This window comes from Lissotriton vulgaris, chromosome 9, assembly GCF_964263255.1.
Source record: "Lissotriton vulgaris chromosome 9, aLisVul1.2, whole genome shotgun sequence".
NCBI classification, from domain to species: Eukaryota; Metazoa; Chordata; class Amphibia; order Caudata; family Salamandridae; genus Lissotriton; species Lissotriton vulgaris.
Window position 1 is genome coordinate 906,071,972 of NC_141697.1, and position 14,798 is coordinate 906,086,769.

Here is a 14,798-nt window from a genome sequence, read left to right on the forward strand (position 1 = left end):
AGTTTTTGAAACGAAACGGAAGGAGGGGCCTCTCACCAGAGCCCAGTTAAGCACAATGTGGGTGGTGGCGTTGAGCGTGTGGGGGGGGGGGGGGGGGGGGGGGGGAAGACCGTGTTAGCGCTATGGATGCGGTCGCGCTGGCTCCCGGAGAGTTGCGTGTGGGATTCATCCGCCCTGGCATGCGTTCGTGTCCCTGGAGCCTGGGTCCGCCGGTCGTAGGAAGCGTGTCCCCAAGGGCGCCATCTTGGAGTCAGGCACCGTTGGCGCGAAACAGCGTGGTCAGCAAGGGGGGGGCACATCTCTGCCCTCGGGCCCAGGCCCGTCTTTGGCGGAGAACGGATGTGTGGCCCCCGGAGCAGGTAAGTGCGGATGGTCTCGAGGCGGCGCCGTCGTCAGCAGAGGGCGCCGCCGTCAATCACCGGCCCTTTTCTGGAGTGACCGCAGAGTCTCGGCGGGTGGCAGCGGGGGACGCGGTAGGAGCCTACATACCGCTCGGGTGATCAGCGCCTGTCAGACTCCACAGGCTCTGCTCCTCGTCCTTGTTGTTTAGCCCGGGCTGGTAACGGGCGGCCGCCATGTTGGGTCCCAGGCAGGGATCGGGAGCAATCCACCAACGCCGCCCCACAGGCACCAGCAGCGATCGGAGCAGCCCTGCAGGTGCCCCACACCTTCCGCTTCAGTTAGGAAGCGTGTGCATCGCGGAGGGCTTCCTAAGGACGCTAGGCTCCAGGCCGGAGCAGCGCGCGGACCGGGAGCCGAGACGGTCCACGTCCGTCCCGTCTCGGCTCCTCCTCCTGAACGTAGTGTACAACCCAATCACCGAGTCGGACTACCACAATTGATGAACTTTTTAAGCAGCAGGAGTGGAGGAATCAAAAGCGCCTGATGACTAAGACCATGAGGTGTTGATCCAGATCTAGATCCCAGTGGATAAATATCCGAAACCAGATGACATAAGAAAGGCAATCTAACAATGGAGGCAATGCACATGTGCATTACCAATCATAGCAGTATTCACCATGCCTAGTGGCTTGAAAGACCTAAAGAAAACAGGTTGCACACATCCGATCCAAATACTAGATGGCAGGAGTATGCAGAACACATGTATCTACAGCTACAAATGCCGAAAACATTGGGTTATGCTATCACAGTGTATGACCTCAACCTAGGACGCCACTTAAATGGCTACTGTAAAGCAGTCCTTCTGGGTTTGGGCTAAAATGGCATGGTCTCGGGTCACAATGCACGGAAAGGTGCCTGCATGTTTAACAGGATTTCAGGATCTCAGACTGTTAGGAGAGACCAAAGCCACAGGGATGAGAGTATGGCAGGTGTGACCACTGAGGTGCACAGAATGATTTTTAAGCACATGCAAGTCAGTGAATACCTAAATGAATAAATGTTGTGTGCCTGTGCAGCTATATTAAAAGGGGAAGCAAGATGGAGTACTTGTTGGAAGAAGCAAAGAAGAGCATTTCCTCGTGTCCCAAATACAGCCAGACAGAGCGGTCATATGTAATCAGGATTTAAAATTCTCAGAATGTTATTAGATTGGCTTGAGCATCGATACTTGTAGATTCAAAGTAGGCTGTCTGCATATAAAGCATAATAGGATGCATGTGCGCATGTATGTTCTGAAGTCTTCCACTATGCAAACAGCCAAATGGTTTTTGCCAGTGCTTGTACAACTAGTCTTGATTCCATGTTAATCTTTCTCCATCCATCAGCACGTCTGGCAGAGCCAAGCCTTTGAGAGCAGCTTATTCTATTTAAAAGTGATCCAAGGATACTTCACAGTGAGTTTTACAGTAAGCTCTGAACATCTGGATATAGGGGTTGTAGAAAATGGGGCAAACTTCGTTAAAACAGACTATGTCTTGCTTCTATCCATAAAGGAGGCTCCTCACAGATGTCATTTAATTACCAATCTAACTTACGAGATTTTCGATTGTATAACATTTACAATGCATTATTTGGATCCAGAAGTGGAAATAAATAGCACCAGTCTCCGTGGCCTCAAGTCTGTGCTACCATTGGTGTCTCTTTTCTGCACCCTTTATCTTTTCCCTCTCAATTATCCCCATTCTTATTCTACATCTGGGTGTAGTGCTCTAGCAGATTTACTTCCACTTACTTTATCTCAATTTGGTACTGCAGAGGAGGAAAGGAAAATGCTACTTACCAGTATGCATCTGTTCTTGGCATGTAGGGCTGCAGAACCACACACTGTTGCATTAGATCACCATCTGGTGGTGGGCACGGATGATTACACTTTGTTGTTGTCTTGGAAGAGTCTTTGTCTGCTGGATGACTCCTCCCTTAGACCGTAGTGCGCATGGTCATCGACTCCATCGTCAGATTGTTTTCGCCATTGTGCAAATGATGGAGTTGTATAAGTACAGATAAAAATGACCATGTGTTGTGTATCTAAATAAGATAATACTGGAACAGATATAGGTAGCCGGGTGGGCGTGTGTGTTTCTGCAGCCCTGCATGCCAAGAACAGATGCATACTGGTAAGTAGCATTTTCCGTTAGAGGCATATGGGCTGCAGAACACACTGTTGCATAGATTGCACAGCAGTTTCTCCCTTAGCGGCGGCCACACACATCTATTGCAGTAGTATGAAATAATGTTTTTAGTACAGCCTGGCCTACACTTGCTTGTTGTTTTGCCTGCACATCTACACAATAGTGTTTTGTAAATTTGTAGCTGTTTCACAGATATCATCTAATGGTATGTTTCCTAAGAATGCCATAGATGCCCCTAACTTACGGGTAGAATGAGCCCTAGGAGGAATGGATGGAGTGCGTTTTGCTTTTTGGTAGCACGTTTGAATACACTTAACCATCCATCTAGCAATGCCTGATTTAGAAATAGGATTGCCTTTATGTGGAGGTGAAAAGGACACAAACAGTTGTTTAGTTTTACGAAAAGGTTTTGTCCTATCAATGTAGTATAGAAGTGCTCTTTTTACATCAAGTGTGTGTAGAGCTCTTTCTGCAACCGTTTGCGGTTCTGGAAAAAATACTGGCAACTCAATTGATTGGTTGAAATGGAACAGTGAAATGACCTTTGGCAGAAACTTTGGATTTGTTTTGAGAACCACTTTATTATGATGAAGTTGTATAAATGATTCTTGAATTGTTAATGCCTGGATCTCACTCACTCTTCTTAGTGAAGTAACTGCTACTAAAAAAACAACTTTCCATGTAAGAAACTGTAGCTCACACTTATGCAATGGTTCAAAAGGTGGACCCATAAGTCTTGTGAGAACAATATTTAAATTCCATACTGGAGATGGTGGTATTCTGGGAGGAATTATTCGTTTAAGCCCTTCCATTAACGCTTTGATTGCAGGTACTCTAAACAATGACAAATGTTGTCTGTTTTGGAGATACGCTGCTATAGCAGCAAGATGAAATCTGATTGAGGAATACTCCAAGTTAGATCTTTGTAGATGTAAGAGGTAACATATGATGTTTTGTATAGAAACATCCAAGGGGTTGACGTTATTTGTACAATAGACAACTAACCTTTTCCATTTTGCTGCATAACATGCTCTAGTGGTAGGATGTCTTGCCTCTTTAATGATATTCATGCAATCAGGAGGTAAATTTAGATATCCAAACTCTAAGACTTCAGGAGCCAGATCGCTAGATTGAGCTGCATTGGATCTGGATGCGTAATCTCTCCATGGTTCTGTGTTAGTAGATGTGGGGAGAGTTTTAGTTTGTGATGTGGTACTACGGAGAGCTGTAGTAGCGTGGTGTACCACAGTTGTGTCACCCATGTTGGTGCTTGGATAATAATGTGAGAGTATGTTGCCGTAGCTTGCGTACCACTAATGGAATCAGTGGGAGAGGCGGAAAAGCGTACGCAAATTTGTTCATCCATACCGCATTGCCCTTGGATAATGGGTGTGGGTATCTGGCGGCGAAGCTTGGGCATTTCTAGTTCCAATGTGTGGCAAACAGATCTATCTCTGGTTGTCCCCACCTCTGAAAAAATGGCTGAATAACTTGAGGACGAAGTTCCCATTTGTGTATCTGTTGTCTCTGTCGACTTAACAGATCTGCCAACTTATTGAGAACTCCTGGCAGATGCTCTGCTAACAGAAAAATGTTTTGAGGGATGGCTCTTCTCCAAATGCTCTGCACCAGCCGGGAGAGCTGTAGGGAGTGTGTCCCTCCTTGCTTTTGAATGTAATACATTGCGGTCATTTTGTCCGTCCGGACTAGTACAGCTTTGTTTGATATGTAATGTTGGAACGGTTTTAGAGCTTGAAAAATTGCTAGTAACTCCAGATAGTTTATATGGAGTACTTTTTGCTTCATTGTCCACGTACCCTGTACTGTGTGATTTTGTAAATGCGCTCCCCATCCAGTGAGAGATGCGTCTGTGGTTAATATCATTTGTGGAACAGGTTCTATAAACGGCCGGCCCTTGGAAGGGTTTTTGGTGTTCCACCATTGCAGAGAGCGATGTGTCCGGTCGTCTACCACCACCACCAGATCTGTTCTCTTGTTGAGCTTGATTCCACTGACTTGCCAAGCATTCTTTTATGGGGCGCATTTGTAGTCTTGCGTATGGTACTATGAAAATGCAAGATGCCATTATTCCTATTAGCTGCATGAACACTCGAGCTTGTAGTGAGTGTTGTGGCTGAAATCTGTATAGCTTGTATTCTTATTAAGTTGGGGTACGCTATTGCCTTGGAAGTATCTATTGTGGCACCTAGATACTGCTGAGATAGGGACGGTTGTAGATATGACTTCTTTTGATTTATTGTAAACCCTAACATGTGCAGCAGGCAGATTGTCTGACCCGTGTGCTGTACACATTGGTTGTATGAATTAGATTTTATTAGCCAGTCGTCGAGATATGGAAAGACATGAATGTTGTCCCTTCTTAAGTGTGCTGCTACTACTGCTAGACACTTTGTGAAAACTCGAGGTGCTGTTGTTACTCTGAAGGGGAGCATCTTGAATTGGTAGTGCTGACCTTCTAGTACAAACCTTAGGTACTTTCTGTGAGATTGATGAATGGGAATGTGGAAGTAGGCGTCCTTGAGGTCTAATGTGGCAAGGAAGTCGCCTTTCTCAGGTAACGGTAGAACCTGTTCTAATGTGACCATATGAAAATGGTCTGAATGTATGTATAGGTTTAGGGGTCTTCGATCTAGAATCAGTCTGAGAGATCCGTCCTTTTTGGGTATGAGAAAATAAAGTGAGTAAACCTGTGCGTTCTGATGTTCTTTTGGTACTGGTTCTATTGCGTTCTTTTGCAGTAGTGATTCCACCTCTGGTCTTAGTAGTGAGAGGTGTTCCTGTGACATAGGACGTTGTCTGGGTGGTATTGTTGGAGGAGTGGAAGTGAGCTCCAGGCAATAACCTGACTGAATCATTTGTCTTACCCACCTGTCTGTGGTGAGTTCCAGACAGATAGGAACTGTTGAAATCTTCCCCCGACCGGAGTGGAATGGTCTGAGGGGATGGCAGGGAAGTCACTGTTTGGGAGTAGAGGCGTTGTGATTGTTATTGCCTCTGCCTCTGCCTTTATTATTGTTCCCTCTATACCCTCCTCTATAATATCCCTTACTGGGCGAGTTTTGGCTGGGCGCTTTGTAAATAGAGGAGGTGTTGTCAGTTTGGAAACTTTGAGAGGCGTCCCTATATGAGGAGCGACAAAAGGAAGGTCTATGGGCCTGCGTTTGTAAAGCTCCCATTGATTTGGCCGTATCGGTATCTTTTTTCATTTTTTCCAATGCACTGTCAACATTTGGACCGAACAGATGATGTTGGTCAAATGGCTGGTTTAATATACTGGCTTTTACTTCTTGTTTAAACCCAGAGATTCGTAGCCATGCATGTCTGCTCAACAGTACTCCTATATTTACTGCACTAGATGCTGTGTCTGCAGTGTCTAGTGCGCATCTTATGGAGGTATTTGCGCATCTTATGGAGGTATTTGTTATTACCTTACCCTCTTGTATTAAGTCAGCAGCCCTGGCCTTATATTGTTCTGGCAGGTGTTGCATGATAGACTCTAACCCATCATAATGAGCCCTGTCATATCTTGCCAAAAGAACTTGAGTGTTAGCAATCTTCCATATATTAGCCGCTTGTGATAGGGTGCGTTTCCCTGAAGCATCCAAAAGCTTAGATTCTTTGTCAGGGGGTGGAGCATCCCCTGTTGTCTGCGAGTTGGCTAGTTTTCTTACATTTGACACTAACAGTGAGTCTAGTGGCAACTGTCCCTTAATATATGCTGGATCAGAGAGTGCCGCTTTGTATTTTTTTCTAGTCTGGGGTTAATTACCCTGACTCTGACTGGGTCTTTAAATATTTCTGGTGCGTGTCTTACCACTCCATTAAGTATTGGAAGTGTGGTTGTGGTCTTATGTGACGTTAATAATGTGTCCATAAGGAAGTCTTCTTCTATTGGATCTGTATGCAGGTCTACTCCATGGAAAGTAGCTGCTCTATGAATGAGCTGTGTGAACCCAATGGTGTCATCTGGTGGAGATGGTCTAGACGGGTATGCCTCGTCTTGTGGTAGATCTGGTGCATTGTAATCTTCCCATGGGTCACCTGATGGCCCAGCAATATCATCTGGGTGATTAACCTCATCCATTTGATGATAACTCTCTTGTGAGTATATATCCCCATAATCCTCATCTTGTGGTATAAGGCTATGTGTGCTAGCTGGTGAATGTACAGGAGAAATATCTGCTAGTATTTCTACTTATAGTGAAGGCAGTCGTATAGGAGAAGTTTGAACATGATTCTTTGGAGAAACAGGTGATGGTTTAGGACAGTCCATGTTCCTCTTTTCAGGCACTGTGTACACATGTCCAGTCTTTGGATGAATTTTTAGAGTCTTTTGCCTTACATCAGGTTGGAAAAGCTCTTCTATTGGTAAATCCTTTTTCAGCACCGATTTATCTTGTTTGGGGCCGACAGGTTTATGTTTCACAGTGTCTATTGTCTTTAGAACGGGTCTTGGTTTCGGTTCCGAAAACTTTTCTTGCCTTTTCTTTGAATCTGTGCTTTTTGAATCCGAAGCTTTTGATCCCAAGTGTTTAGACTCATCTGCCTTAGGGGACGAAGTGTGTTTCGGTATGGAAACTGCTTTCAGGTCCGCTCTCTTCGTTACCAGGGTCGCTTTCGTTTCAGTAAACTTAAGGACCTCTTTCGACACCGAACTTGGTTTTGGTTCGGTAACTTATGGTACCAATGGATGTTTGGGTGCCGGTGTTGCCTTCGGCTTAAGCTCTTTCTGCTTTTCGGGACCGACAGACTGACTCAAGCCCGAGTTGACTGGAGGCTTTTTAATACTCTTCGCTGCCGAGCTTGAAGGCAGGGCGTCAGAAGGTTTCGATTGGTGTGTACCCGGACCCGAAGGTGGGGGTGGAACCGAAGCCTGTCCCGGTATGGGGGGGGAACAGGGTTGACGCTCTTACTCACGACCTATTGACCACCTGGAAGAAGATCATCATCTTCCGATCGATCCTCTGCTCCGGAAGCAGACTCTTCTGCTTCGGAAGAAATTTCTTCTTGATGTTCTTTGACGTCTACCTCAATCGGGGCCTCGTCGATGAGGAGGTCTGGTGTCGACAACGATGACTGCTCAATAGCTCTTCGAGCTCGACGGTCCCGGATTGTTTTCTTGGACCTGAACGAAGCGCAGGCCTCGCAGTCTCGACTCTCGTGCTCTGGAGACAAGCACAGGTTGCAAACCTCATGAAGGTCGGTGTGGGGAAACTTGTGTCTACACTGAGGGCACTTTTTCAACGGTGTTCTTTCCATGGCCAAAGGCCCAAGGGCGCAGTTGGGCCAGACGAGCGCTGAAATCGAGAAGTGGATCCTTTCTTCGACGCTGGCGACCAGAATCAGTGCCAAAGACGATATTGATATTGTAGATTGATTTATGGATTCGAAAAGAGATCAGTAATGGGACCGAACGATGAACACATCCGAGCCCGATGGCGGAAAAAAACAGTCTGACAATGGAGTCGATGACCATGCGCACTACGGTCTAAGGGAGGAGTCATCCTGCAGACAAAGACTCTTCCAAGACAACAACAAAGTGTAATCATCCGGGCCCACCACCAGATGATGATCTAATGCAACAGTGTGTGGTCTGCAGCCCATATGCCTCGAACTGTATGTTCTCCTGCCTCATGGCGGATGGGTGTGCTGTTGTACCAGTGACCTCTAAAGTTGCTGCGCCAGGAGCGCAGGAAAGCACAGGGACTGAAGGAAGGAAGGAAAGAAAGAAAGAAAGAAAGAGGAAGGAGACAAAGGATACAGAGGGTGATAGGTAAATATATTAGGAGGGTGCAGACAGGGGAAGGAGGCTGGAAGAAGCTGAGACCGCGGGAAAGAGAATGTAAATAAGGAAACCTGATTTTGGAGGCATTTTTTAAGGGGGGGGCAAGTGGGTTGCGGTGGCAAAATTTCCCACCTGAGCAGGAAGTAGGCGTATGACTGTACTGTTAACTTAACAGTGATGAAAAAACAACAATTGCAAGCCTTGTCACTGTGTTGTAAAATCACAACTAATGAATCTTCTCTTAAATCTGCAATCACTGGGAAAGGACGAGCTAGAAAAATGATTAAACAAATATTCTTAACATTTATCAAAAGTCCAACTCGGTAGTCAAATCAGATTTTTAATCAGAAAGTTACCATTTCCCTGCCTGAAGCTCGTGGAAGATAGTTACAATTAATTTGGCTATGGGTAGGTGGTTTTGTTCTGCTGGCAGGAAGACCAGTTTGGGAACTTAATTTACTTCAAAGGGGCCTTTGCCTGTCACAAGCAAATGCTAGACAACACCTGGAAAGTCCCCAGCTTTTGTCCTCCCAGTCACGTCCCAAAGTCAGACATCTCATACAGTTAGGCAAACCAAACCAGTTATACCAACTTTATAATTCACTCTCTTCATAAGCATTCACACAACACAACATCTTCAGCTAGGTGGCTACATGGTGCCCATATTCAGATTTTACCTTCAACTCTTCTTCCGGGGGTTTCAACTCAATTGGGGGATTTAACGCTTTCAAACTTGCCTGTTAAACAAAAACAGGTTAATCACTCTCTAACAGATCTAGTACAATGACAATGCAAAGAAACACAATAAACCAATATATTTACAGTGACCATTTTACAATGATAGGCGCTCGGCACCATCAGCGCCCAGTCCTCCACATAGTTTATGTTGTATCTGAATAGCATCATGTTCTAGTTTGTTTCCCTTCCTCCTGTATTTTATACTGGCTTACAGAGTGCAGAGGTTATTCTCTGCATTACAACTCAAATACGATAACAATGTGCTTCACTGTAGATAATGCATATTTAATTGCCACATGCAAACTATGTTTGAATCTCATGTTTATCACTGCAGTGAAAATAAAATTTCAATAAAACTACTTTTGGAATAAAATGATAAAACACAACTTTTTCAATCACTCATCATCATCAATTAACTTTATTCGATCTTAAAGAAGAAAAACATAAAAGTATGGTGCGTCATAAAATACATATTCAATAATGCATTACAATTCCAGTAAGTTTAAAAGCAGATAAAAACAAATAAAAGCCATAGGTAGGAACAGAAGCTACAAAACCCTCTGTTAATACATACTAAGTTCATAATATAATCTCTTTATTTATTAAAGCCATACATAAGTAGGATGCAAGAGAAAAGCAGACATAAGGTTCCGGGAGCATTTGTAAAAAAGTCAGAGCTGGGCGGCATTGTTCGAAGTAATATTTCCGCAATAGGGGAAAGATGTACTTTTTATGTTGGTACATACAGAATTAACAAAAAAATATAAAGTGCAAATCTGATTGAAGCGATGTACCATCGCATGGACAAGCTGGCAGTTCATTAATTGAATACACACCCGCGGGAAAACTTAGCATGCATGGGATAAGATTCAACCTGAAACGCACCAGTACATATCGATGTCAGATGTTTGTCACAAAAATGCTTCATCCGGACTAACAGGAAGCCCCCAAGCAAATTGCTACTGTGGGTTTGATACAATTTTGTGCATATCTTTTGTTTTCCCTGTGCAAACTGTAGTGAGATTTAATTTCAGCTTTAGAAATTGACTGGCAATCAAGTGGGTCAATATATAAGGATCCAAGGCCCGATATGGACAGTGTTTCTTGGACATATTGGAGCCATGGGACCTTATGCGCCTGCTCAAGAGTTATACAATCCCTAATTATATTATGGGTTAGTCCAACCGTGTCTCTCCGCCAAATTGAATACCATAGTAAAACCGGGGCGAGGGATATCAAATCTGAAATATATGGAGCGTTCAATTCTTGATGTATGTTAAAATTTGAACAGCTTTTGGGAAGATATAATACTTTCTTATAAAAACCATCTTGTAATTGTTGCAGTACATCAGACTTCGTTATGCTCCAAATCCCTGCCCCATATGCAGCTGATGCAATCATTTTTGCAGAATATATCTTTTTGATTGGTTCCAGTGGCTTAGTACCTAATTCTTTAGTGATGAAAAATATGTCCATGATGCTCTTTTCTAATGCATTACATCTATTCCTTATCATGTTTGACCATGTTCCCAAGCTATTAAGCAGAACACCCAAATATAAAAAAAAGTCTATGTGATTTCAACCCAACGAGAAGCAACATAAAAGGAGGGTGTTCTTCTTGGTCGTTTCCCCTTATCTAGAATATAGGTTTTAGCTTTGTTAACTTGGAGGTCCAACAAAGCCATATAGAACACATAATTATCAATGAGCCTTAGCAACCCTAAACAAGTCCTAGCTATCAATTCGGGGTCATATGCATATAGCAATATGGTAATACGTTTTTTATTTATCAAGGGGATATCAGTTACATCAGTTACAGATTGATCCACTGCTGATTCTACGCCGTTAGTATAAAGTGAAAACAAAAATGGGGCCAGGACACACCCCTGCCTGACACACCTAAGAATAGTGAATTACCTGGTACATTCCCCCCGGCTGCCATATCTGACACACGCAGAGGAATGGGAATATAATTGACATATAAAAAATATTATACTTTCATCCACACCAATGTCCTTCATAATACTCTATAGCTTACTATGTGAGACACAAGCGAATGCTGCCGAGAGGTCCAAAAAGCCATACAAATATTTCCTTCCTTGGCTATACTTAGTTGCAATTAAATTTAGATTTAAACACAGGTCCAAAGTCCCCATCCTTTCTTTAAAACCATATTGTACCAGTATTAGTATATTTTTATCAGTAGCCCAACCCTCTAGTCTTTTTAATAACAGACAGCCCATTAATTGGACTGTACCATCCAAAAGTGAGATGCGCCTATACTCCACCCTATGTCAATTTACTACACCCTATGCCAATTTACTACACCCTATGCCACTTCACTCCACCCTATGCCAGTGTGTCAAAAAGTGGAGTGTCAGAGATCGAGTACAGCGGAGTGCCGTGGAGTGGAGAGGTGTAGAATGGAGAGGCAGTGAGTGGCAGAGTGGGGTGGCATAGAGTGGAGTGGAATGCTGTAGAGTGTAAAGTTGGAGTAGTGTTGTGGAGTAGTGTCAAAGTGGAGTATAGTGGAGTGGCATAGAGTGTCATGGAGTGGTGTAGAGTGGAGTAAAATGGCGTGGAATGGAGTAGAGTGGAGTACATTGGCATGAAGTGAAATGGCCTAGAGTGACGCAGAGTGGAGTAAAGGGTTGCAGAGTGGAATAGAGTAGTGTTGTGGGATAGTGTTAGACAGTGCTTACTTTAAGCCGGAGGTTTTCGGTGCTTGGCACCAGGACGTAACTGTCAACACCAGTGCTTGTGACAGCCTGCCATACGGTGGCGCTGTCTGGCTAATTTAGAGATGACCACAACAACAGTCAACTGTTAATTGAATATACATAAAAAATTACTATTACCTGCCACCCAAGCCGTTCTTATAGCTTTGGGCGCCTGGAATAGTCCTAATTGTCACACTTGTAGGAGTGTGATGGTTAGTAGTTGTGTTGTTACCATCATTGGCAGCATGGCAGGGGCAATGTGTGCTGCAAGCTTCAGTGGCCTCCTGACTAGAGCCCCGGCACATATTTGTTTCACAAACTAAGCACTGGTGTCAGAGTGGAGTATTGTAAAGTGTTGTACAGTGAGTACAGCGGAGTGCCGCAGAGTAAAGTGTCATGGACTGGCATAAAGTGGAGTAAAGTGGCGTATAGTGGAGTAAAGCGGTGTCGAGTTGAGTGGCATATCGTAGAGTGGTGTGGCGCGGCGTAGAGTGTTGTGTCGTAAATTTTGTGTTCGGAATGGGAGAATGGAAGTGTTATTTAGAGGAGCTTGAGTCAGATCCCATAAAGTTCCTGCACCATGGTTTCCCCTGCCTAAAGAAAAAGTCTGCAGTTGCTGCTGCCACTGTGAGGATGCCGACAACTGGTTACATCCAGTTTGCCTTTGGAGCGATGTACTCGAAAAATGTCTCGCTTATCTTCTGTCTGCTGGAAGTCCTCATTTAAAGTGTGGTTTATAGGCCTGCAGTGCCCTCATGGCTTTCGTTGTTTCATTTGCCTTCTTCATTGCTTCTAGAAAGTTCTCTACCCCTGTGCTGAAGAGGTGCCTGCTATTAGTGGTACATCAATGATGCTGTATTGCACTTCTGGTTTAAAACCAGAGCTATGCAACCACACATGCCTTTCTAGGACCGTACCTGTTGCCAATTGTCTGCTAGCTTTATCCGTTGCATTTAATGGAGACTCGAGACAGGAACTAGCAATGTTTTTAGGTCTCGCCTGTCGATGCGCATGCGCATCGAGCAAGCGAGACTATGGGGGCTTATCCACTCTTTGTCCAACTTGCAAGGAATCGTGGCGATTCCTTGCAGTGCCCGTGACTTTTAAGCTCAATGCGCATGCGCATTGAGCTTAAAAGCGCGTGCACATGCCCCCAGCCGCCTGCCTTGCCTACTCTCCCGCCCCCTCACTTCTTGATTGCACGGCCGCTAGGCCGTGCCTCCCTACTCTCCTCCCACTCTCCTTGCACGGCCGCTAGGCCGTGCCTCCCCTACTCTCCTCCTCCTACTCTCCTCCCCTCGCCGTCTGTTCCCGCACTCCTCCCACACCCCGCTCCGCCCCTCCCCTGCCTGCCATGTCGCGTCACAGGACTTTGCTTCTAAATCTTCGTTTTTAACCACTACCACAGCTTTTAGTAGATGCTCCAGTTTTTCAAGGTTCTAGGTGACTGTTGAGGCGCCGTCCTCCAGGCTCAAGATGCACTCCTCTACACCATTCAGTAGCACGCCCTGGCAGTCCATGCTTTCACCTAAGCGGGTAAGCGGGCCAGTTAGGTGGTTAAAGCATGTGTCAATCGAGCAGAAACCCACACAAAGCTCGGTCATTATCAGCACCGCACCAGTCATCTGCTCTGGTTTGAGGTTCCGCACTGCGCCCTCCTCAGTGTCGGGGGTCTGCACATCCAGAGGCTTGACATTTCTCAAATGGAAATTTGCGTTGTTTACGGTCTCCCTGTACCATGTTAGCCAGGATGCGCAGAAGGCAGCTGCCCCCTATCACCGGTGACGTGCCCAGCCTCCTCCTCCTACTCTCCTTGCACGGCCGCTAGGCCGTGCCTCCCCTACTCTCCTCCTCCTACTCTCCTCCCCTCGCCGTCTGTTCCCGCACTCCTCCCACACCCCCGCTCCGCCCCCTCCCCTGCCTGCCATGTCGCGTCACAGGACTTTGCTTCTAAATCTTCGTTTTTAACCACTACCACAGCTTTTAGTAGATGCTCCAGTTTTTCAAGGTTCTAGGTGACTGTTGAGGCGCCGTCCTCCAGGCTCAAGATGCACTCCTCTACACCATTCAGTAGCACGCCCTGGCAGTCCATGCTTTCACCTAAGCGGGTAAGCAGGCCAGTTAGGTGGTTAAAGCATGTGTCAATCGAGCAGAAACCCACACAAAGCTCGGTCATTATCAGCACCGCACCAGTCATCTGCTCTGGTTTGAGGTTCCGCACTGCGCCCTCCTCAGTGTCTGGGGTCTGCACATCCAGAGGCTTGACATTTCTCAAATGGAAATTTGCGTTGTTTACGGTCTCCCTGTACCATGTTAGCCAGGATGCGCAGAAGGCAGCTGCCCCCTATCACCGGTGACGTGCCCAGCCCATCAGCTGCAGAGCACTGCTACCAGAGGACTCTCACGGGGTGTCGTGAGCAATGTGTGGCCGCAAAAGTGCGCTTCATAGCACCAAATTCAGCATACAAAGCGGGGGGTGCAGAAAATAAACGCAGGGCCCCAGGCAAACAAAGGAAGATTGAGCAAATAGTAGGCTCACACAGTCACAGGCCTCCCTTATCTGACACAGTGCAGAAAACGATAGATGCAGGCTACCATAGCACACCCTGATGGCATGCAGACGAGAAATTCTGGGGTGTGAAATCCAGGCATTAGACAGCACTCTCTATACACATGGTCAGCAGCATGAAGGTCTCATCAGCTCAGCCACATCTTTCTCCACTGGAAGAGGTGGGCCCCCACATTGGCCGTAGCAAAGCAGGGAACGCAGTGGAGAGCAAACATGGAGCAGGCCGCAAGAGAGCCAATAATTGTTCCCCTACGATCAATGTGTTTCCAGGTGCCAGAATCTCGGCACACGATAATGCCGCTGTGCGCATGCGATCAGTATTTCATGTTGCGCATGCCTATGGGATACACGCATGGTACCTTGATGAAGCTTTTTTTCAGGGAATTGTACTCAGCGGTTTGCCCAGGGTCAGGAGAAGCAGCAGCTGTTGGGAC

General features: G+C 45.7%; 1 protein-coding gene across 3 annotated transcripts in view; it reads right to left on the reverse strand.

Moving 5' to 3' along the window:
• Positions 1–14,798, reverse strand: part of LOC147692482 (Golgi-pH regulating cation channel-like) — a 543,103-nt gene that overhangs the window by 406,955 nt on the left and 121,350 nt on the right. For all 3 annotated transcript variants that reach the window (XM_086938693.1, XM_086938691.1, XM_086938692.1), the window contains exon 5: positions 9,015–9,074. In XM_086938693.1, coding sequence (XP_086794819.1) covers positions 9,015–9,074 — 60 coding nt within the window. The remainder of the gene's footprint in view (positions 1–9,014; positions 9,075–14,798) is intronic.